This window comes from Podarcis muralis, chromosome 2 (genome assembly GCF_964188315.1).
Source record: "Podarcis muralis chromosome 2, rPodMur119.hap1.1, whole genome shotgun sequence".
In the NCBI taxonomy this organism is placed as follows: Eukaryota; Metazoa; Chordata; class Lepidosauria; order Squamata; family Lacertidae; genus Podarcis; species Podarcis muralis.
The window spans coordinates 81,020,898-81,047,021 of record NC_135656.1 but is presented as its reverse complement, the minus strand read 5'-3'; the positions used below and the strand labels follow the sequence as shown (position 1 = coordinate 81,047,021).

Genomic DNA, 26,124 nt, shown 5'->3' with positions numbered 1-26,124 from the left:
TATGCCAATCCTCTCCACATGACATACAGATTCTGGCTTCCTGAAACCTTGCTGTCCCTTCCTACTGCAGCTGGTATATCAACTGGCTTTCCACTAGTGGGGCACAATAGTTGAATCCCACCCAAGCTCCATATAACACTGGGCTCTCTTCTATTCTCTGCCCTCCCCCCCCCCCCCCCCCGTCACTGAGCAGCAGACTAAATGAACCAAATGAACCAAAGCAGTATAGGGATTTATACACACAGCCTTGGGTGGCTTTCCTGGACCACCACCCAACATGGCCTGATCTTGGTACCTTCCATGGTAACCAATGGAATGCAAGATGTTGCGCAGGGCAAATGGCAATATATCCTTGGTACATCTATACATGGGGATACGTATGTACGAAGCGGAAGGAGAGCGAGAAAGTCAAAACGAGAAGAAAAAATATAAAATTTGAATGGAGAAGGGGAAGAACATGGACCATTATCTTTCGCTTCTCTTTTCTTCTTGCTGCTTAACACTTGAAAGTGGTATATTAGTGAATGCAATGGCCTTTCTGACAAGCTCTGACAGAACAAATCACTCACCACATCATCCCTGTCTTCCCACTCCACCTCGGAAAGGTCGACGCTGCTATAGTTGGGCTTCCTTCGCTTTTTTACTTCTTCATACTAGAGTTTAAAAAAAAATGTGGTTTTGTTTTTTTAGAAAAAGACATTGGACAAAATGATGAGCCATTTCTTTACAACCTCAAGTTCAGCTTTTATGCTAGAGAGGTGTTTAGATGCAATGGGTGGTTTCAGCAATGTCTTTGGTTAACCCCGAGGTAAGCACACACAGCTTTACACAAACAAATGTTTTGTTTTAACACAACTCTTTGGGGCTCCAGAATGGATTTCCTTTCATCAGAACGTGCCCTTTTCACAGACTGTAAGCACAGCAATTGTCAGTGTACCCTTGACACCAAGGAATTGGGGACAAATAAACTTGGACACCTAATAAAAGAAAATTGCTTTGTATGAGCACCACAGATACATTAGACTACCAGCTACTACACCATATGGAAAGTATGCAAGTAGTACTCTCAAAGTTTATAAAATACATCCTGAAATAGTTCTTGCAGCCATGCAGGAAGTGATATTTCCTAAAGTGTTATCAACAAAACGTTTACATATTTCTCTTTAAACAAGATAAGGCCCTATTTCTAGGAAGTTTGGTGTTAATATCTGCTGATACTGTAGTTTATCAGCCCTTTCATGGGGGCAGATGGGTGGGAGAACACAAGAAGCACGCTAATAGAGACATGCTATTTGTTTTTATCACTAATACGGTAACACTGTAAATCTCACATTTTAAAATAAGCATCACATGATGACAAATGGCTTTGACACTGGCGTTCCTGTAACGTAGGAAAATCCTGCCCCCTGCTGCACATCACAACCGAGAGACCCTGAAGAAACACCTTGTTATGGGTTAAAGCTAATACCTACAATGAAATGTTGTGAGCTCACCCAAGAAAATAAATCAATGCATTCTGTTACGAGTACATCTCAAGTGCACACAGTTAGTTATTCTGTATTACTCAGTGTTAAAACTAAGGCTGTACAAAATCCACAGAAAGACATCCATCTGAAAAACTCTTTTCTGGCACCAAGCTATGAATTCTGCCAAAAATCTAACTGCCTATACAAATTCTGCCAGCATTACTCTGAGGAATTGTTTGCTTCAGGAAAAGGTGTTAAATTCTTTTAAGCACACACGCTTTGTTCACAGCTGCACTGCACGATGGATTCTGTAATCTCAGTGTGGCAATCTATAAACATTTTTACCTTTATTCACACAGACGTGAGAGAGGGCTAAATTTCTGAGGATTGTAGCATCTTCTGAACATTTTTATTTTGGCCAGCATGTTTCAGAACATTTCCACATTTAGGGCAAAATACAGCCTCCACACCAGCAGGGTTCTGCAGAGTGGCAGAATTATTTACTGCACCTACAGCTCCGCTGCAGTGGAAGAGGGGGAAAAACAATTCAGACCTGCTCCTTCACAAGCTCCAGGCTAGCATAGTGACTGGGTTTGAATCAGGCTTGAGGCCTTCACCCAACAGCAGTGAATGCTCTGCCGACATTGGTATAACCAATACTCTTGCCTACCCTCATATTTGGCAGCAGGCAGCAGGCCTGCTCAGACAGCAGAGCTAAGCAGAGGGAGACCTCCACTCAATCCGACCCTCTTCCACAGCCTGGCATAAGGAAAACTTGGATTGTCCTCTCAATCTCACTCTAATCCTCTTGAGGTATTACATACCCTCCAACATTCCTCAGATGAAAATAGGGACATTTCTCCCTCCCTCCCACAACTGACCCTCCTCGACCCCCCCCCCCCATTTTTTGTCATCTCCCCCCCCCCCAAGCATTTCCTCCACCACTACACACCCTCCACTGTCCTGAGATTTTGTTTTATTCTTTGGTAGATTTACAAAAAGAAAAACACATACAAATAAATACATTTTAGAAAGGAGCAAGATTAAATGCAGACGCACAAAACATTTTTTAAAATAAAAAAATCAAGACTCCTTGTGATCCGCTCCCCCGTTCTTCCTCTGTCTGCCCCTCACGGGACGTGGGGCTGGGCCTCAGTGGTGGCAGCCTCCCCTCCTCCTTGCCCCCTTTCTAGCAGCCACTATGAGCTGCCCAAGGGAGGAAGCTGACAGCATTGGCATGCTTATAGCAGTACCAGCCTGATGGAACATGTATGAAACCCATAACAAACATGGGAAAGCACTGAAACGCCTTGTTTTGGAAGGCTTCCTTGTTTGGAAGGCTTTTGGGTACAGTTACAGGTTTAATCTGGCACGTTGCCGAAACGTTAATATTGCTTTTCTTATTGTTAACATGCTTTTGTAATTATTTCTATCTCAGTTTTTCTCTTTCTTTTATCTTGCATTGTTGCTCTGATGATTTACTCAAGTTGTTATAAGTAATGCAGGGTGTAAATCAAGTTAATATAAATAAAACAGATTGGCGTGAATCCAGATAGTTGATGTCCAGGCGCTGGGGAACAGCCGTGGGAGAGGGCTATTATTGCCTGCATGTCCTGATCGTTGACTTCCCAAAGTCATCGGCTTGGCCACAGTGAGAGACATAGGATGTTGGACGTGATAGGCCTGTGGTTTGATTTCAGCAGTGCTCTGCTTCTGCTTCAAACTTCACTCACAGACTAATCCCATTGCGGGGAAAGGAGAGGGGTTTTTCACCATTTCCCCCCTCTTTTTGGAAAGCTTCCCCAGAGAGTTGGGAACCCTTCCTGAAGAGAGCGGGCTACAGTGGGAAGGTTTCCCCCATCTTCCTGCAGCAAGAACCTCTGCTGGATCGTGTTCCTCTGCATCGGTGGAAGAAGCAGAAGTTAAAAAGGGCACGCAACACTGCCAGGTGTTGCCGGTGGGATAAGGAATTTGTTTAGTTCATATATCCAAATGACTCAAGCATGTAATAGGGAGATGGGGAGGGGGAGAATAACATTTTAAAAGCAACATGCAAATCCAGTTTGCTAATATCCTTGGCTCTAGACAACATACCTTCTTAGCGAGTGAGCACTTAACAAGGTAAGGCAGAAATATCACGTGACAAGTCTAGCCTAGGGAACCCCACCCAGTGTTGGGTTTCATTATTAGAATGGAAGTTAGGCTTCAGCCTTTGGAGTTGCAAAACTACCTCTCTGCTCCATTTATCGGAGTTAAATTCCCAGAGGAAGAATTAAGTTGGCATACGTACAACTCTCCCCCGGGGATGTGTCTGGGAGCAGCACGGGCGCTCGGTTTAAATCTCCACTGGCAGGCTTTTAATCTTTTTTTATTTAATTTGCTTTAAAAAAACCCTGGTTTCCTGCAATCCTAGTATCATGTGAGCTGCATTTATTTTGTAGCTGAGCATGATCCTTTACTGAGCCCTGCTGGGCCCTGAATTTGTAAAGCATTTGAAATGTGTTCACTCATAAAAGGGTCCTTGTAAAAGCAAACTCCCAAGATTAAGATTAAACAAAAGTGTGACTTTCTTTGCTTTCTTATAAGAGAATAAGAGCTAACCTTTTCCCTCCCTTTCCAAAGAAAGAGCTGCAGACCAAAGCTATAATTTAAGATTTTAATCCAGAAATTCTTAGATTATGGTTGGCAATGAAGACCAGTTATTTTGGATTGGATGTCCATGCCAGCTGGCAGTAACAATCTGCCATGCAGTAAAATTTCCAACCCATAATGCAATGAAAAAAAACCCAACCCTTAACTATGTCACATAAAAGGAGGGGCAGTGGGTGGGGGAATAAACCTCAGCTTTCACACAGGGGGAAAAAGGGAAGCAAATAAAGATGTACAGCCCTGAAAGAACCCCCTGGCAATGTAACGTATGAGAAAATTTTGATTTCTCATCCGCCGCCCCCCCACCCCCCAGTACACGCTTATGTTACAAACAACACAGAACACATCTAAACCTCTGGTTCTCAAAGTGATATAAACAGCTGTTGGTACCACAGAATCATAGAATTCTAGAGTTGGAAGGGACCCCGAGAGTAATCTAGTTCAACCACCTGCAATGCAGGAGCGCATGAAAATATGAATGTATGAAAAGAAGCTGACTAATGCCTCCTCTGGCAAGTCTTTGTCCTAATTCATCAAACCTACCTAATCCTAACAATGCAAGCTATTGCAAGGAATCCATCAATGCAACTGATAATGGGAGCTATTGGAACTTCCCCCACCTCTCCCATAGATATTTTCAACTTTGGAGAACTCTGAAGCAGAAGGTAGATCAGAATGCACTGGCTAGACAGAAGATAGATCAGCTTCCACTAGATCTCAGACTGATTTACAGCATATCAGCAAGGATTCTGACTGTCAGCAGCAACACTGATAATAACAATAACAACGACACCCTTCTAAATTAGGCAGCTGAGATAAAGTTTGTTGGGGTAGGATTTTGTGTGTGACAGGACTATGAGGATATGCTCAGAGGCACTCTGTTATTTAATTCTAAGAATATGCTGGTACCCCCATTACTGTTCTGACTCTCGTTGGTGGATCCTGGGGTTCTAGTAAAAAAACTAACTAAAAACAGAGCAGATCCCACAAGCCTGGAGTCTAAAGGCCCTCAAAGCCCCATTCTTTCTGAGCTGAGAACCTTTGCTATAGACAGATTATATAGCTGAGGTATCTGTATTTTTACCTTAGCCATCCTCTCATGCTACTTCTGAGGAGATAAAGTCACTCTTCAGAACAGCTGGAACGTGCTGTTTTTCAAAAGTCACCCCCCCCCCCACGTAGTAAATACTACTTTCACAACATGAAAAGGCAGCTGTATGGAATAGCCTGAAGCACTTGGATCTTGTGGTAAAATGCCTTGTGGTAATTTTGTCATATGAAATAGAGAATCTGCCCTCTGTTTTGTATTTCTGGAGAGCCAAATGGATCAAGCATGACTAAAAGGGGCTTCCTTACTACAAGGCTTTAAGAAGTATTGATCAAAATAAGGGGTAGACAACATGGTGCCATCCAGCTACCATTGGACTCCAATGCCCATCAGCCTCAGCCAGCATAACCAGGGATGATAGGAGCTAAATAAAATTTGGAGGGTACCACACTGGCTACCCCTGGTCTAAATTAATGACAGAGAAAATAGTGCACAGATCTTTATGTACCTATAAAGCCTGGGTAAACAATACCTTCAGATCAGATCAACCACATACAAGCAGATTAGTAGTGTGACGTGTACTTGATTCTTTCCACGGCAAACCCTCTTAATTTAGGATTTAATTTGCATTCTTAAGACCTTATCATTCAGGATTATGTAAAACTGACAGCTGCTTATAATTATATCTCCTTAGAGTGGAAATAATTTAAACCATCTGCCATCATTTCAACATTACCAGACTTAAAACTTGGTGAGGTTGTTTCTACCTAACGTCAAAGTTGAAAGTAAAGAAGCAAAGTAAACTGCAAGTATATTACTACCAAATTTCTTGCATTTCATTTGTATGTGCAACTGGTTTTTCCAGCAAGGCATTCAAACTGTTAATTATCTTTTTAATATATGTAATTTAGGATTGCTAATTAGATAGCAATTTAATGCCCTCACAGGGATTCAGATGCTCTTTCTTTTTTAACATGTAAACTCCGACAGGAATAATTGTTGACATTCAAGTAATTGAACTCTTCAGTTATTTAAATGAACACAAGGCATTTACACTGTTCAAATCATTTAAATATTCCACTGTCAGCTACAGCTGTAGAGTTTTATGGAGTCTCTGAAAAAGCAAGGGTAAGTGTAGGTTATCTTAGTTTTCAGGCAGGACTCCCCAGAGAGAAATGAGATTTGCTGCTTATGAAAGGCTAACACCGTTTAAGTGGGGCATTAATGTTTCCTCTGAGACTTGGATTTCTCTGTTTTTCTATATTAGAAGAAACAAATTTTCCCAGAATTTACAGCTATGAAAGCCTTAATACTGGTTTAGCAATCTTTAAATACACCGAGTCTTTTTTGCTACATACAATGCATTGTGGCTGTTAACATTTACCGGTAACATAAACTCAGCAACTTGCTTTGGGTACATAACTGCCATCGTATTTAGGGGAAGGTTTTTATCTATATATACACACAACTTCCTTTACCAAAGCGAATGATGAAAACAATTGTATAAGGGCAGTTATGATTTTGTGAATATTTTTCATGTTAACTTCCTTTTGAAAGAAGAACAAATAGGATTTTGTAGAATATAGGGTTACTACAAAAATGAAACCAACACTGTCATCATATCTGAACTAATGCTGGGAATTTGTGTTCTTATTATGTACATGAGTTGCAGTTTGGCTGTAAGGAAAGTTTCATTTGCACTGAGCTATCCTACGTGACTAGAAATAAGTGTGAGATCACGTGGCCGACTGTGCCTGCAAAGAAACAGCCGAGTTAAACTGTCACATGCTTGTGGTCGTAAGAATAGGCGATCGAAGAGGAGTGGAACTAGAAGCAAACTGCATGATTGTTTTCATGCAGGGCAAATGCAGAGAGCTCAGTGCAAATGATACCTGGCCTGGCTAAACTGTTAATATGGAGATCTTCCTTGATGGAAAATACATATTGTTAAAAGAGATAAAATACTGGTGCTGATGGCCTGTATGCAGTGCTAACATGGAGTAAGTGGGCCTAATGTTTGAAAAAGTAAGAAGCTATCTATGGCGATGAGCTGATATCCTTTCATCAATTATATGCTTCTGGGTTAGAGTGCTCCTAGTGGCAGATTTGCTCATTGAAATCACAGGGTTTTGGCATGCAGGTGCGAAGGTTGGTGGGCATCATGAAATGTTTTGATGAAAGAGGGTGCTGACCAGGAGTCAGTGTTCTTAGCATATGTGGGCACCAATGTCAATGGAAAAGAGAGTATACGCCAGATTCTGGAGGCAAGTGGCAGCAGGGGGCTATTTTCCTCTTGTCTTTGTATGATCTATTATAGAAGCTCTTAACAACGCATGGAAAACCTGGTGTGTGGTTTGAATCTCTATTTCAATTTTTTAAAATACCATTTATTGGGGGGGGGGATAAAACCCCGTGGTACATTCTCAATGTCTTTTTCTGGCTTATGGTTTGATAACATAATGCTAACATTACATTCCTAAATTAAATTGCTTCTAATCCATGATGTTTCTCAATCCAGCATTGGTGCCTATAAACAAAACAAAGTACAACAGCTGATGAGGTTCTTTTCAGAAAATGAAAGTTCAACAGCCTGCTGTAAAATAATAACAAATAACATTTATCATTATTTATACCCCACCCATCTGGCTGGGTTTCCCCAGCCACCTTGGGTGGCTTAAAGCATATCTAAAAACATACGGTAATACAGTGGTGCCTCGCAAGACGAAAATAATCCGTTCCGTGAGTCTCTTCGTCTAGCGGTTTTTTTGTCTTGCGAAGCAACCCTATTAGCGGCTTAGCGCTATTAGCGGTTTAGCGGCTTAGCGGCTATTAAAGGCTTAGCGGCTTAGAAAAAGGGGGGGAGCGGGAAAAATTCGCAAGACTCGCAAGACGTTTTCGTCTTGCGAAGCAAGCCCATAGGGAAAATATTCTTGCGAAGCAACTCAAAAACGGAAAACCCTTTCGTCTAGCGGGTTTTTCGTCTTGCGGGACACCACTGTAAAAACATCAAGCGTTAAAAACCTCCCAATACATGGCTGCCTTCAGATGTCTTCTAAAATTATCTCTTTGACATCTGAAGGGAGGGCGTCACTACTGAGAAGGCCCTCTGCCTGGTTCCCTGTTACTTTGCTTCTCGCAGTGAGAGAACCAGCAGAAGACCCTTGGAGGAGGACCTCGTGTCCAGGCTGAGTGATGGGGGTGGAGACACTCCATCAGTTATAGGGCTTTGAAGATCAGCACCAACACTTTGAATTGTGCTCAGAAACGTACTGGCAGCCAGTGAAGATCTTTTAGGGCCAGTGTTATATGGTCCCGATGGCCACTCTCAGTCACCAGTCTAGCTGCCGCATTCAAGATTAGTTGTAGTTTCCGAGTCACTTTCAAAGGCAGCCCCACGTAGAGTGCATTGCAGTAGTCCAAGCAGGAGATAACCAGGGCGTGCACTTGGGTGAGACAGTCTGTGGGCAGGTAGGGTCTCAGCCTGCAAACTAGATGGAGCTGATATACAGCTGCCCTGGACACAGAATCGACAGCTGTGAGTCCAAAATGACTCCCAGGCTGCGCACCTGGTCTTTCAGGGGAACAGTTATCCTGTTCAGGACCAGGGAGTATCCTCCCCCCCCCCCTGCATCGCCCTGGCAAACTGAAATTATTAAACTGAAATGTGTTACTTTATTATCCCCAAGACCTTTGATACATTTAAGTAGGCAGGGAGAACACACACCATTTTGCTCTTGGACAATAATAGTACTGGAGTCACGGATCGGAGTTAACATTTATATACGACTTGATTTTAGCAAAACTTCAAGCAGTTTACAGAAATAGTTCAAAATCCTAAACTCTCAACAAATAATCATATTTACTCGGAAGCAAGTTCAAATGATTTCCAAAGAATGACTGGTGAATTTTCCTTGCTACACTCTTGTGGAACAACTTTCTTACAAATATACTCTTGGAGCCGTTTTCGCCTGCGCAAGGGCTTCCACTTATGCAAAATGGCTTCCCTCTCTTCCGCTGCATAACCAAAATTGGGTCTGGAGGGGTCAGGAGAACCCTCAGAGCAGTGTGTAGGGGAAGAGAGGGCTGGTCATTGTACCTGGCAAGCTGAAATGCTTGCACAGATGGAGTGTCTGTAATAGCACAATACTGAGATCTATCCTATACAACAAGATTACATTTAACACATTCCAAGGAAGGTTCATATTTTATTGTCTCTCAAATCGTATTTGATCAAACATTGGAGTATGCTCATATTTACTATTCTGTTCCATTTGGAACCATTTTACTAGCCGTACTGGGAAGGCGACAGGTCCCTCAACCCGAAAGTAGCGGATCACATGCTTTTTCAAGACCAACGTCTTAATGCAGTATCAATGTGAAATTGGCTACGACTCAGAACTGGAAGCATTTACACATGCTATTAAACTTTATTAGAGCGAATAGTCCCACAGAAATAAGTTTAAAGCTGTATAACTCCAATAAGCAAACTGAGAAACTTACACCTCAACTGAAACCAGATTTTACTGAAAAGGCGCACTGATTTCAATAGTTATGAGAGCCAAAATTCCATATTCAGAGGCGGTAAACTTTTAATTGCCTCTGATTTATACTAGCAGACTATTTGGATCAGAATGCATCTGAATTAAGTCCCATTTGTTTCAGCTGGATTTATTTCTCAGTCCATTGAGAAATTTTGACAGTATGAGGAGAAATATCCTGAATATAGTTGGCATTTTAATTTAAAACACTTCCAATGTTATTTATACAGTATGGGCTTAATTTTGTCCCACTTGCAATGTCCATGCTGATACATGGTGGCTGAAACATCTATAACCAAGGGGGAAAGATCGTGTACACAAACTTGGCTATAGAGCTGGCATCATTGCCACAACATCATCTACCACAACAAGGCACTTTACATGGAACAAATGTTAAAGAATGGTTAGAAGGTTCCTATGGATGAGAACAAGGCAGATCATTTCTTGATGAGGAACTTTGGATGGTCCAAGCACAGAACACCACTGCTGGTCCACAGGACAGCTTCCCAGGTAGCTTGTGAAAACCACTGAAAATCTGAGTGTATATGTGCTCACACTGAAAGCTCAAATAGTGTAGACTTTTAAGGGTGCAGTTCTAACAGGGGCAAGGGTGTGCAGTGGCAGATTCATTGGTGTTGGCTCCTGCTGGCTAAGGCAGAAGGTGAGGGAAGAGATGCTGTACCTATTTTGCTCTGCCAGTTTCAGGCTGCTGCAGCTCAGGGGTCCAAAATTAGACTCCTCTCCAGGAACTGTGTTTGCTTTGATCCATTGCCAGCCTAGCTCTGACCTCTCCCCCAAATCACTCCGAGGACCTACTGCTGGTTACTGCTGCTTGAAACACCACCTTTGGCAAGGGCCTCTGCAGTGGTGCAGCCCACTGCTGGTGAGGCCTGTCAGGAGGACACCTCGTAACCATAGTGAGCAGCACAAACTGGGATTACTCTGCCCAAATTCTAAATTGATTGGGTCTCTCAGAGCAGTTACTCCCTTATAAGCCTTCATTCAGCCCAATTTCTTTTTCATCACTTGGGGGAGAGGAACTAGGGGATGCCAATGCTCTTCAAAGTTTTAGGAAGAGTCTCGACAATTTTAGAGGTGTAAATGAAGTGACTGAGTGACTTTCACTCACTAAAAAGAAAAACTAAGTTACTGATTGAAGTGGCTGGACTCAGCAGCCCAGCTGACATTCAGCATGTGAGAATGTCTCTGTGAATGATACTATATCATGATGTAGGGTAACAAAACACAGTCTGTGTGTGTGTGTGTGTGTGTGTGCGCACACACCTAAGAATGTATTTTTTTTTACAAATAATATATATAGATAGATATAGATAGATAGATAGATGATAGATAGATATGTACAGATATATATATAGATAGATATGTACAGTGGTGCCTCGCAAGACGAAATTAATCCGTTCCGCGAGTCTCTTCGTCTTGCGGTTTTTTCGTCTTGCAAAGCACGGCTATTAGCGGCTTAGCGGCTATTAGCGGCTTAGCGGCTATTAAGGGCTTAGCGGCTATTAACGGCTTAGCGGCTATTAACGGCTTAGCGGCTTTAAGAAAAAGGAAACAAGACGTTTCGTCTTGCAAAGCAAGCCCATAGGGAAATTCGTCTTGCGGAACGACTCAAAAAACGGAAAACCCTTTTGTCTAGCGAGTTTTTCGTCTTGCAAGGCATTCGTCTTGCGGGGCACCACTGTATTAAGATCAGAATTTTATGTTTTTAAGACACACGATGAGAACAAATGGAATTAATTTGAGGATGTTTCCTGTGCTCTGTATTACACAGTATTACTATATATTCTAATCTGTAATACAAGAGGAGTCATTACTATTGTGTTTTGAATTGTGGCTGGTGTTTTTCCTTTTTTGTCTCTCTGACGCCTACTAGCTTTCCCGTTGTGGAAGAGATATATATATCTCTGTTCGTTTTAAGTATATGCATTTTTTCAAGGCTGCTTCTTTGGACCGTGGAAACATTTCCTGTTAATATTTCCATACTGCAGCCAAACAGAGCTTTCAAATGTAGCAGAAAGTGAAACATATAGAGTTTCTGTTTCCTTGTTGCCATATATGATTTTATGCCAGTGGGGCTTTGTTTCTGCATTTTAATAATACTGTTTTGCAGTAAAGAGAAACACATTCAATACAAGTCTTAACTTTCACTTTTTACATAAACACAACATATTCAAAACATGCATATATGTGTGTGTGTATGTGTGTGTGTGTGTGTGTGTGTGTGTGTGTGTGTGTGTGTTTTGAATAATGGCTCTGCCTGCTCAGATTCCAGTGAAGGCTATGTCAATGGTTGATTATACATGGCAGTGCTATGCTGCCATCTAATGTCTGGTCTTACATAGTTCATCACCAGCACAAGTATCTATAAGGAAAGCTGCTCAGATGATTTGAGCTGCACTCACCTTTGTTTATTCATAGGGTTTGAAAGATTCTGTGGCTAATTTAAACTTACTGCACTCCTCTGAAGGTCAACACTAGCTTTCTTCTTGAAGACTTGATCAAGAGAATGTCAAATTAATTGGCAATGATCACAATTCAATGTGTTATTGATGTCAGGAATGCTGAACCCTCCAGATTGCTGTTAGACTCCAACTCCTATCAGCCCCGAGTGGCACGAATGATGGGAGTTGTAGTCCAACAACCTATGCAAGGTTGCAGGTCCCCCCTTTCTAATTTGTGTAAACCTGGCAGGGAACAGAGTCTCAACAAGATGATTCAGTTATAAAGTTCAAGTCAGCAAACATATCCATCAAAATATGGCTGAAATGAAGAATTGTTAGAGAGCTTTAACTTGACTTTTTGTATAATACACTTACTACACATGTTAGCCAGTTTTTCTAGTCCCCTCCAAAGGGGAATGCATTTCACAATACCTCCTCCTATTGCATGGCTAACACATCATTTTTAAAAATCTTCATAGTCCCAATAACTTATATGATCTGAGAGCAAATTTCCTTCATACACATAATGACTTCTGGCCCATTCACATTTACAATTTTCCCACCGTAACAAACCATTCCAGTAATCACTGCACCACTAAAAATAAATAAAACATTAAATGGGAATTTTCTATCATTAGTTACTACTGGTTATTAGTTTATCATTTGAGTTCATTGCAATTAAGTTGCTCTTCATCCCACAAGCACCTCTGACCTGCACAGCATACACAAGCTAATCAGGATATATGTTCATATCCTTCAAATAAATGAGAAAATGGAGATGGCTTTTAAGTTCCTTCTATTGCTGTGCTGATATGAAACCATCCTGAAGGATCCAGATTAAAATAAAAATAAAAACCAGGACCCTAAAAACCCACGGAATGCATATAATGTCGTGAGCTCCCTGGCCTCACAGTTTTATTTATCTGTGCACTTACCATTGGAATGATTGTGTATGGTAATGAGCCAGAGATGTGCAGTGATGTGAGGAAGGGAAACATCCACTTTTCCCATTAAAAAAACTGCTGTCATGAACAAAAACAAGGAAGGAACATTACATCATTTGCCAATCTGTCTTGTATCATTTATTGTTGCTGGAATTCATTCCACATTTTCCTCTTAAACAAGGAATGCATGAGATCTAGTTTATGGAGCCCATAATTAAAGAGAGGAAGAAGACAAGGTAAGGGCCCTTGTGTTACTTTTAAGTTTCACAGAGCCATGCAGGAAGAGATCTGCCTTGCACAACCTACTTTGTACTAGAATCCTGAGATCTACCAACTGGATTAAAGGATTCTGAAAGCCCAGGAACTTGTTTTGAATACTAACTGAACAGATCTCACAGTCTTTACACAGTCCTTTATCTAGGAGCGTAACTAAATGGAATATCAACGCATATCCTCCTGGCTCCCTGTTCTACAATAAGTATGTGCATTTTGTGTGGTCATAGATTCCTTGCAGAAACAGGATACCAATTGATTTAAATGGAACAGAAAGGTATGTACCGCTGAGCAAAATAAGGGGGGTGCTGCACATAAAGGAGTTTATATGTTTACTAATGGTCCACACAAGGCTTTAGTTCAAATGCTCTTTTTGAATGAGATACGTATTCCTGCAGCATATACATATTTAAACAAATGAATCCTTTCGTGTCCTTTTGAATCATTATAGAAACAGGGCATGAAAGAAAATGGGATCTAGTAAACACATAGGATGAAATCTAATGTCACATGAGTGGACTTCCCTGAATACCACAGGGTTGCCCTTCCTTTCTTCTCTCTCTCTCTCTCTCTCCTCTCCCTCTCCCTCTCGTGGAGCTCCCAATAGCCCCCAAAATCTGCTCCAAAGGGTCTCCCATAACAGAGCATACAAGGGCCTGCAGGGGGAGCAGAAGGGGAAATCCAGTTTTATGAGCGGAAATCCATTTTTTGTGGTGGTTTTTTTTGGTGGATGGGCACAATAGGCTCACAGCCATCTATGTAATGCTCATTGAGGGAGATATGAAAGACTTTAGGACCACTCTAAACAGCTCGTGTGACTTTGTTCAGTACATCAAATAATGTCAGTAAAATAGGATGTGGGAGTTCTAGGAAACTGGGGAGGACAAGAGGTTTCTAAAAGAATCCATGAATATTATAAATGGTCTCTTTTGACATTTTGTTCCTACGTATGCAGAAATTAAATAGCATCTAACAATGTTATTAGCAAAGCTTTCTGAGGACTTTGATTTACTTCCTAAAGAATTCATCTTGATCTAGTCCAACCAGAAAAGAACATTCTTCTTATAATGCTCTTAAAGTGCAAAACTGGTTTCAAAGAGTGTGGATTTTCCTATAATACATTACAAAGCATCACCTATATCTACAAAGGAATATATAGAGTTGAACAAAAGCTGAATGCTCACAGAAAACTATATTTAAGTGAAACAACAACATTTGCTGAGTGTGTGTGTGTTCCACCTAGCAATAATAAACTAGAATTAAACTCTCCAGGAGTTTTTCTTTTAAATTTCACTGCTGAGAACAAGGCATGGTGAGATATTTGTCCATATTTTCTATAACTTGTTAATGTAGAAAAGGTGGGGAAGGAGACTATACAGGTTGTAAGAAATCCTGTTTACCCAAATGACATTTTAAAGAGTTATTCACAAACTCTTTTTTTAAAGCTGTACTAATGACAAAGCTAAGTGTACTATCTTGGCCACATATTAGTGGTACATGGTAATTATTTGTTGTTGTTGTTTCTGAGGGGTGGGGGGACACACCAGACAATATGTATGCACACAAACAGGTTTGTCTCTTGTACCCTTCCCCCCCCCCCCCCCGGAAGAAGGTTTACATATACGACTGAACATAATATTTACACTCTGCATACAGTTCTGACCAAGGGTGCCCAGCTGGAAAGGACAGTTACTCAGCAGCTAATCTAAGAACTGAAGAGCATCCACTGCTGTTGCTCTGCTAGCACCACACTTCTCTTCCTTGCAGCCCCTTCCATGCATAAGGGGAAATCTCATTATGTGAGTGCAACTTCACACATGCGGCGCTGGATTCAACCCACCACTTCCAGATTAGCTTTGTACAATATCCATTGCAGCCACTGTGTTGGATCTGGGAGATTCTGGGTTTCTTATTCCCTTTTACAGATTCCCTGACAGCAGCTAACCCACTGCCTCCCGGAATTTGTTCCCTATTTTTAAAATGGAAACAACACTGATCTACCTCATGGGTTGGTATGGGGGAGGGCAGCGGGATGGGAGAGAGAATTAAATAGGAAATGCATAAGACTGTTTCAGCCATTCTTCTCTTGAATGATTGTAATCACACCAGGAGAGAACAAGGTTATGCTTGCTGGTTCTGACCCCCCCGCCATCTACATGTTGGGGGGGGGGGGAGTCTGAAGCAAAGCCCCACCCCATTAGAAGACTGAATGATAAACTAAGGAAGGCTCCATTCAAGCAATTAGCAAATGAGTGTTTTGAAATCTAAAAGCAAATTGCAGGTGCTGGGAGTGACTATGGCCCCGGCACAGGAGGCAGACACAAGAGGCAGACTGTGTCCTGTTTCAGTTCTGATTTGGGGTCACAACACCTGCTATTTGCAATTAAAACAAAAGGGAGCATCCCTCACATTGCAATCAGGGGGCCTGATCTAAACTGAGACCACAGCAGGGACACCCCACACCAGGATCCTGCTCCCGATTTGCTCTGCTCATGCCTGCAGTTCACTTTGAGAAGCAATTCACATAATTGCTAATAGCATGACTAACATCACATCTGCTGCTACCCCCAGCTTTACACTGCTGCTCCCATCCCAAAATACCAAGCAGTTTTTATAGGTAGGATAATTTGTCTAAACTTAGAATGAAACAGTTTATACCAAAAAAGTAATTCTACTGCCTTTTTGCACTGTTCTCTTTTTAAAACAAAACTTCTTGAGGGTGGAAGGAGGAACAGCCAGGAAAATGTTGTGTTCTGACAATTTCATTTCATCTTCTCATCAAAACCACTCAAATGTAAATATTAACCAAGTGTAATGCCTAATCCAAACGTTAGAGGGATAAATGTTTGTGCAAGCTCCAATTATGACTCCATCAATCCTTCTGTACAATAATCCTGATTTTTTTAAATATGCAAATACCCCTCTGAGATATATTGCTGCTTTCTGCTTATATATTGCTGAATTCTGATAATTACATTAAGTGCCTACCTTAGAAATGGCATCCATATTATATTATAGTGAATTCACTAATGCCACTCCTTTAGTTAGATTCAATGGTGATGAAACTCTTAAAGTGTTCCTATAAAACCAAAAAAATGAAGCTACAGCCTATGCTATCATTCAATAAACTTTTATATAACAGACACATCAAACTTCTTTCTGACTTTGGTTAATTAAAAGAAGGCAAAAAGGGTATTGGAAATGAATTTTCACCTTTTAAAAAAAGAGTAATTGGGGGAATAATCCTTCAAGCGAAGATAAAGAAGAGAAGGAGCTTGCATACAATATCCACACAGTTTTAGAAATTTGAGTCCACTTAAACATGACAAATAGGGGCTATTACTTAGGAACAGAGAATTCCACTTTAATGTAAGTGTACATAATTGCAGCAATTTATGGCTTTGCCTTGCACTTACAGGGGTTTGGGTCTCTCACCATACAACCTGTGCATTTCTATATCACCCAAAGGCTTATGTTATTATTTGCATTGGAGCTTCTAGGGGAAAAAATGTCTGCAGTATTTATGTTTAAATAGTAGCCTTTTTAGTAGTCGTCCTTGTGAACCATTACACTCTGCTCTTTAATTCTGTATATCTTAAGAAGAAGAAGAAAATGTAAACATCTCTATCTCGGCATGTATAAAATCAGTCAACATATTTTTTATCTTACCAGAGGCCTGAGTTCTGGATGAGTCAGAATGTATCCATTGTTGGTGATTGCGAATGCATATCCATGAATACCTAACTGTAAGGATATAGGAAAGAAAAGAACCTGAATAAATAGGGCCTACAGAGCAGGTAAACTTTTGGAACACAAACCATCAGGAAGTTCTCTGGCACAAGACCCATCTAAAAAATGTGAACTGCACAGAAATACATTTCAGTAGTGGGTTTTCAGTAAAATTTCCTGGTGCATTGTGCCTTGGCACCTCAAACTTGGCAATTATAAGCCTGTAGCAACAAAGCATTTTGCTCAAATTCAAGTGAAGTCCCTTTTCTTTAACATGTACAGTGGTACCTCGGGTTACATACGCTTCAGGTTACATACGCTTCAGGTTACAGACTTGGCTAACCCAGAAATAGTATCTCGGGTTAAGAACTTTGCTTCAGGATGAGAACAGAAATCGCGCGGCAGCAGTGGAAGGCCCCATTAGCTAAAGTGGTGCTTCAGGTTAAGAGCAGTTTCAGGTTAAGAACGGACCTCTGGAATGAATTAAGTACTTAACCTGAGATACCACTGTACAGTGGTGCCTCGCAAGACGAAATTAATCCGTTCCGCGAGTCTCTTCGTCTTGCGGTTTTTTCGTCTTGCGAAGCACGGCTATTAGCGGCTTAGCGGCTATTAACGGCTTAGCAGCTTTAAGAAAAAGGAAACAAACTCGCAAGAACTCGCAAGACGTTTCGTCTTGCGAAGCAAGCCCATAGGGAAATTCGTCTTGCGGAACAACTCAAAAAACGGAAAACCCTTTCGTCTAGCGAGTTTTTCGTCTTGCGAGGCATTCGTCTTGCAGGGCACCACTGTAGTAAAAAAAAATCCCTATAGCTGTGGGGACTTCAGTATATTAGGGGTGGGGAGCTCTGGGCAACCTTCTTGGGGGTGTCACATAACAATGATGGGCGGGGCTAGAAGCAAAAGATAAAAGGCAAATTCTACTACTACTACAGTGGAACCTCGGAAGTTGAACAGAATCCGTTCAGGAAGTCTGTTCGACTTCCAAAATGTTCAGGAACCAAGGCACAGCTTCCGATTGGCTGCAGGAAGCTCCTGTAGCCAATTGGAAGCCGCGGAAGTCACATCGGACATTCGGGTTCCAAACAATGTTCGCAAACCAGAACACTCACTTCCGGGTTGGTGGTGTTCAGGAGCCAAAACGTTTTACACGCAAGGCCTTCGGGATCCAAGGTACGACTGTCCTACTACTATTTTTATTATTGAATTTGTATACTGCCCTTAATCCACAGATCTCAGGATGGTTTTTTCTACACACATTTCCACAGCTTGCTCTATCTGCCGTCCAGACAGCAAGAGCATTACCAGAGTTCAAGGACACTCAGGGAGGATGCAAAGAGGGGCTGGTGAGGTGTGGCATGGGGACAAAGTGAAGGGCCAGACAGAGAGGCTTGGAGAACTGAATTTGGCTCCTGGGCCTGAGGTTCCACATCCCTGCAGGAAACAACAGAGCTACAATATCCGCCTCATGGCATGCATGCATCTTTTCTCACTCTCTTATGTATTTCAGGGGAAATAAACAGATATATACACATCAATCTAACACATTTAGTGCTGCCAGTAGTGGCTGTGGGATGGCTTCCAGGGGTCCCTGGGCACAGTGGGTCTCTTGGCCCCTTCTTTTCTTCCTCTAGCCACACCCCTCTCTCTATTGGCCCCATCCCTTTAAACTGAAACACATATTGATCAGTATGGCAACCCACTATTGTCAAATGTTGCCTTTTTATTTATTTATTGAGCCAGCAGTATAACTTGGACTTCACCTAATCCACTACCCTATACACACTCATCTGGGAGTAAGTCCTACTGAACTCATTGGGGCTTACTTCTGAATAGACACATGTGATGGAATAGGTAAAAGGTAAAAAGGTAAAAGTAAAATATGATGGATTTCTCTGTCACAAGTAGACACCTATCACTTATAGAATCCCATGCCAGGAAAAAGTGCAAGAAGATGCTTCAGAAGGCTCTACTTGCCCCCTCAATCTCCGTGACCCTCCTTAGAATATATGGAAGCAAGTCTTGTTTATTTTAGTTTCTGTGGTTCCTTTGGAAAGCCCCCCAAATACAGTCTTCCCAGAAACCGGCACAGCTGTCACTGACAGAGCTTATGACTGAGCTCAATGTGAAATCTCAATTGTTGTGCTTTGCGAGAAATCCAGCTGTCTTACTAAATTAAAATGAGGGAAGGAGTTTCAAATATGCCTGCTCAGGGCTCCTCAGATTTTTAAATTAAAATATCCTGGATTGGGCTATGATGCTTACCATTTACACCCCAGGGTTTTGGCAGGGCAAACTTGTCCAGTTCTACTGGCAGCAGAACTTTGGCTTTACAGAAAGGAAGAGAAAAATGACGCATCTCTGCTTCCTTTGCTCAAACTTAACTGAGCAATATGATTTATCAGAAAGGAGGAACCTAAAACATAATTAGCAAGTGCAGAAGATGTGCTGCTCTTTATTTTCCATGGAAAATGGAAGTTGTTGTTTTAAACTTATTGGAGAGAAGGAAAAACCTTGATTTGGTTTAAACCACTTCAGTACTGAAAGACAACAGGAGACTCTGGTAATTGGACCTAGGCACCTTACTGTCTGTGATCAAGAGAGTAAAATAATAATAATAGATGGACATAATACTATATGCATAAAAAGGGACTATTTCTAACTCAGAGGCTCATACAATTTCCACTTTCAAACCTCCGAGATATATTGGAAGTAATCTGAGAGCAATGTAGTGTTGTATTAGGCCTGAAAGTACATGCATAATCAAATTTAGCATTGCACTTATTTCAATAGCAATCCTACCCCTTTTGACAATGCTTCTGTTACACAGCTGACTGCCCTCATTGATTGCAATAAATGTATCTTCAAATCACTGATGTCTAGTCATTAAAATGTCCCCTAGTGGAAAAAACCCGCTGCTGATAGCTTTGGCAGATGTTCTGTACAACACAGCTTTACCGCTGGGAAGGCTGATCAAATACGGAAATAGTTTTAAACCTGCTGGGTTGGGGGGGGTGTTTTGCAGTGCATAATACAACTTATTTCTAAAATTGCCCAAATCATCTCTTAATCAATTGTGACTGTTCTCAAGACATTCTCTAGCTTAAAGGTCACATTACTTTATATGAAAGGCCACACTCTTCAGATAAGGTTCATTCTAATGTAAGGATCAATCTTATATACCACCAGGGAGATGGTGGGATGGATCCAGCGAAGCATAAACAGGTTTCTGCTTCCAAAATAGGGGTTTTCTCTCCTCTCCATCCCATCGCTTTCCCATTTCTCCCATGGCCCTGAAAAGCTGCTCTTGAAGGTCAGGGAAATGGTGTGCTATGGGGCATGAGGGACTATAGTTGAAGAGGGAATCAACATAATTCAAGAGCCACAGCTTTGATGGTACGAAGAGGTTGACAGCTGACCTGCCCTTGAACAGCCCTCATCGTGTGTGTGCACTTGTACTTGCACACACACACACACACACACACACACAGCGAGAGAAAATTATCAACTGAGGTCATTTCTAATACAATGTGGTGCATAATCAGGTACAGATTGCTTTGAAGGAAATGGCTAAGGACAATGAAAAGGGACTCCAGTCCAGTGCACTTGAAACTGGTACTGTACTTTTTTGGCACATATATTATCAACTATATTGCACAAGGTACATTGGCAGACTTAAAATTGTGATGCAAGAATTTACTATTACTGCCAAAGCCCTGTCCTTATTTAGCTACAGTTTGAACCCAAACTAGTAATGTGCTGCCTTAGATCTTACTATTCACCTCAGCAAACCTTGAAGATACCAAATCACACATGAGAATTTCTCCTCAAGACTGCTTTGTAGCTAATTCAGAACCTTGGGCAATAATTGTGATTGCATACCCAAATTCAAACTCCAGTAAGATAGATAGCCACAAATCTTACAGAAGATAAAAAATGTGTTTGAGAAACTCAAGCTTTTTTTGGAATCTATGAACTGCTTAAGTCAACAATTAATATGTGTTTGTGTGTGCACGCGTGCATGTGCGTGCGTGCGGCTATTGCTGTATTGTCCTCTTGTATATTTGTCTATAGTTTTACAAGCAAAGGAGTGCATTAGTTGCATAGCAACGACTTGAATCTAAAATTCTCATTTGCCCAATATCTTATGTCATTCTTGCAGCCTGGCTAAGCAAGAGGAAGTCAGTGATATATTGTTCAGCCTGCAGTGTGGAATGTGGGAGAGGAAAAGCCACACATAGGCTTGTGTGGGTTATGATAGGCCACAACTTTATTGGTTACAGCTCACTGAGTTTTGGCGTGGCATAGGATGGGATCTAGTTATCAGGCAGCTGTTGATGGACGTTGCATGACTTGCAGGCCAACCACTGTGTGCACTGATACCATGATCCTATCATACAGCCTGGAATGCAGTATGTGTGCTACCTCCCTGAGGCCTTGAAGCACCACCCAGGATCCCTTAAGGGGATCTCCCAGAGGTGCTCATCCCTGCTCTGGATTCAACCCAATGCCTCTCCACCTGCAATAATGAGTTGTGGTGGAATATAAAATAATGAACAACAACCATCAGAACACAAATGTTGCTACGAGGAAGGTCAAAGACCCACACCAGTTGTGAATGTGCGTGAAATTCCTTCCCAGCCCTGTCAACCAGTAGCTAACCTTCCTTCATAGCAAACTTAAGTATCTTTCCTAAGAGTTTTCCCTACAGTCTGCTGCCTGGTTTTGCTTCTTAAGCTCCACTGGCAGCACTGGTTGTTCCTGAGCAGTGGTAGCCACACAACTGGGCAGTGCCCTACAGCGGAAGCAGCACTAAAAGGATTTGGGTCTGCTTCGCTCTCACATCCCATGTGGTGCAGCAAATTGATGTTTCCAGAAAGCGAGGTCTGGGGCTTGTAAGTTATTATCATGATCATGCAGGAGCTTTAGGATACGCTTAGCAAAGTTTTGAAGGGTTTCTTAAAAACAACAACACACTTCTTTTTAAAGGATTTGGGAAATGTAGCCATTTCCGAAAAAGGGATAGTACATTACTGAGGAATATCTAAGGTATTAAGAGATCTGGGATTCCATTTTGGGGGGAATGATCTGTGAAGAAAGCTTACCTAGACTGGCTTTATTATACATAAGAAGCACACCCAATAAATAATTTGTTTGAATAATATGGGTTGGATCCCCCTCTAGAGCTACACCCGTTGAAGAAATGATAGCACTGACAATATTCTGCAAATAACAGAAGGCTCAGCACATGATTTATAGCATGAACACATCTTGGAATGGTGTGCAACACTTGGAGCAATGCCTGGCAAATGTTGTACAAGGCCTTGTGAAAGAGATTGCACAAGAACTTGCGCTGCAGAACCACACAGTTGGATTTCACTTCTCTTTGCTTGCACAATGGTTGTGTGTTACATTAAGAAAAGCCCCTTCCCTTGCTCATTTGCAGAAAAGCATATCCGGATTCAATAGATATTTTGCAGCATATAAATGTAATTTGCTTCTAAGTCAATACAATGAACTGGTAATCAAAATGTTATTTACCTTATATTTTGGAATAGTCTTTAGAAGTTCTTTCACTGGAACATCTGTGCCCACCACTCCCAAAAGAATGCCTTTCGATCTCTATTTTAAAAGATTGTTTGGAAAAAATGCAGATTAGTTGGAACAAACAATTACAGTTAGAGCACAGTAATTCAGTCAATAAGTATTTCCCATATGGATTAAAACTGCACTGAGCACCGCCGATAACTAGCTAATTCTTCCAACTATTTGACAAGGTATTATGGGTGGCTGCAGCTAATCTGGCTGAATACACACACAAACAAAATCAATAGATGTCTTCTTTCCCCTACCCTAGAAATAAAATCAAAGGTTGTGTGCAAAGTTGCAGCTGATAAGGATGCTTTCAATTAAACACTCTGACTCAGGAAGCCCCATCCAGACAAAATATGGCATAGAAAAATGCAATTTATCTTCTGTTTCAAATAGCTAGCGAAGCCCAGGAAGCAAGAATTAAATGTGAAGGGCAAGGTAAATGGAAATATAAAATGGAAATAGATTTTAAAAACCCCAGATCCCTATTATAGAAATATAGTAGAAATATTTCTGGATATATACACTAGCACTAGTCTAAGAAAAGAATAATTACAGACATTTGCTCCAATCAGAAAAACCACAGTGACAGCAAAAGCACACATGTTTGTGTCTGTGTGCACAGATGTACAGTATCTTATGCACAAACATGTCCACATGTTGTTGCAGGAAATTTCTATGGTAAAATTGGTTACAGGTGCACATGTGTTACCTTTTTCCTACCTGTGATCTATTCCACCTTGAACAGTAGGCTGCTGTGCGCCCAATACAATAGTGTTGCAAATCTGAACAATTCAGGGAAAGATTGGGGTGCTTAGATCCTATTGAAACCAATAGCTTCCAAGCATAAATAAAAAAATATTTAGCTTTACCTGGATTGCATCCTATTTGATGTCCAAAAAACCCCAACTATGCTAAACAGTATTTAAAACCTTGATATTTGTATTTTTAATGTGTGCTTCTTCTTAAAAAGGGACCATGCATTTTATTTCAAGAACCACTGAAAGTTTACTTTTCAGTTCTTTGCTGCTAAGTATGTTGTATGGCATTTATTTTAACACCAAGTACACATTTATGGGGGAAAGGTAGAGGATACCAACAGTCGAGAAATGCATAGCTTCATCAAGACGTTCACATTTGTGCTGATTTTGTAGCACATGGCTGGTGTATGGTGTGAGTACTTACAGTCTCATTTTGCTTACTAAATACTGGCATGGCAACAGTGGTCATCAAAACCAATCCCTGATCGTCTGCAAGCTACATTTAAAAAATAAGAAGAGATATTAATACAGAGCAATATGAGATGGGACCATTATCAAATCATAGCTATGAAAGCATCCAAAGAAGTTATCTTCTGATTAATGGAAATGATGTTTAAGAGCCCATGGCAACCTGCATTGCATTGCTTTTTAGTGCATCTGAGTGAGGCTCAGTCCAAATCATGTGCCTATCGGAAGGTGTTGTTGAAATCATCTTTCATTTAAAGAAAGAGAAATCTAGTACTGTAATCTTTTACTCATCTGTTGGATATGTATGGAATATTTTTGTATTCAGACAAATCTCCCTTAATTTTCTTTACATTTCCACTTCTCGTGGGATCCAATTTACAACTTTTTGCAGGACGAACACTCTGATGGTAGTAGATGACGGTAGCCTTTGGGCTAATACCTACACTCCACTGGGCTGCTTCTTACATGGCTTTCATGCCAGCTTGGTAAGAAGTGAGTTGAGAGCTTATGGCTCTCAGCCATAGTCATTTCCACAATCTCCGATGCATTGCAGCTATGTTAGAGATCATGTACGACAAATGCTGCTGACCTCCGTGAACTCCTGGCTCACAGACTGCATATAGCTCATGCAAACACAGATGACAGGCAAATTCCCTGATAGCGAAAAAACAGTGCTATTCGGTGGCTGAGCCAGTTTTCTACCTCCTGCTTTCCCATGGCCAAATCCAGCCCCAGCATTGGGAAACAATCAAATTCTATGTTGTCACCAAACATATGGCAACCACATATTAAGATTGTGACTAGGAAAACGGGGACATATTTTCCCCCACTCCCGGTAGATTTGTGATGGACAATTTTGACTGTTTGCGAAACTGTTCCTGGAAGAATATAAAACTAAGTCTTTATATGATTCCTCATATCTCAAAGTTCATATCTCCAAGTTTTTTTACCTGTAAAGCTGGTATAATGTGGTTTTGCCAGTCAGTGGGAGTTGAGGCATTAATAGTTAATATACGATAGCCTTTCATGTATTCTTATGAACAAAGTACACATATAAAGAATTGCTTTATATGGATTACTACTCAATATACTGTTTATTTACAAAGCACATTAAGTGGCAGATTAACACGGTGACAGGATATACAGACTTAAGTCACATACACACACACATGCACTAAACTGTGATCGGGGGCAAGCATATGTTTGGAATTTTAAAAAAATTATCTCTGGATCTTCCCTCCCACACAATTCCCACACATCCCTCAATCCCCTCTAGCCAGGGCCTGTTGAAGCGTTCCCTCCCAGCCACAGTGACATCACTTGTAGGAGCACAACAATGGGTCTAGACAGTATGGCTGAGGTTTCCAGGGTGTAATGCCAGGAAGCATGTGGGTTATACACTCAGGTGCGTGCCCACAGTGTCCTGGAGCACAGCACTTTTGGTGGATGCAGAGTTTTGCCGTCTTACAAATGTATATTGGCATGGATAGTTTACAGATACAAAGAGCTATCAAAACACGCTGCCATTTCCCCAGGGAGAAACAATTGTTCAAGCAGTCCACTGCCACTGAGAGAACGCCATACCTCGAAGTATTTTAGAAAGTCAAGAGCAAAACACCAAACATTTAGCAGAATGTATATTTAGCTAAAACACCGGATTGACAGGTAGGGATTGAATAGAATTTATGGGCTGACTCCAGAATTAAGCATCTATAACGGGGCTGGTGGAACCGATTTCTCCACTCCTCCTCCCTGTGAAACAGGGTGCACTGTGGCATGGGGAGGGCTGAGGGGGAAGGAAGGATCCTGAAAAACTGGTCAAAAGTGTATTTCACAAGCAGAGCTCCCACTCTCTGGGGTTGCCTTTGCCTGATTGGGGGGGATCACCCATCTGCCCATGCTGCAGCCTACCCATTCAGTAGGGTCCCCCAAACCTTGATGGACCATTTTTGAGGAGGCTGCAATGCAGAGGAGAAAGCAGGCACGTCTGCTGCTGCCAGCATTGTTATGTACGCTTAATTCTGAATCCAACTATTCATTTTTGAAATTCTTTCATAGCCATTTTATTAAATGGCTCTTTGATATAATTAGGCAAAAAACAAAGCCAAGACATAATGGAAGCTGGAGGGTGTTGTTTTCTCTTTGAAGGTGGTGAACCACCCAAGAAATGTTGTTCCTGGACAGTCAACAAATG

The 26,124-nt window shown here is 41.3% G+C and overlaps 1 protein-coding gene across 5 annotated transcripts in view; it reads right to left on the bottom strand.

Annotated features, from left to right (window-relative positions):
* The window catches only part of CACNA2D3 (calcium voltage-gated channel auxiliary subunit alpha2delta 3), a 487,740-nt gene that overhangs the window by 116,549 nt on the left and 345,067 nt on the right, over positions 1 to 26,124 (bottom strand). For all 5 annotated transcript variants that reach the window (XR_013391978.1, XM_028719075.2, XM_028719076.2 and 2 more), the window contains 4 exons: positions 23,887 to 23,958; positions 22,651 to 22,731; positions 17,050 to 17,124; positions 570 to 653 (listed from right to left, as the gene is read on the bottom strand). Coding sequence is in view for 4 of the 5 variants with exons in the window: in XM_028719075.2 (XP_028574908.1) it covers positions 570 to 653; positions 17,050 to 17,124; positions 22,651 to 22,731; positions 23,887 to 23,958 (312 nt within the window). In the remaining variant the exon portion in view is untranslated. The remainder of the gene's footprint in view (positions 1 to 569; positions 654 to 17,049; positions 17,125 to 22,650; positions 22,732 to 23,886; positions 23,959 to 26,124) is intronic.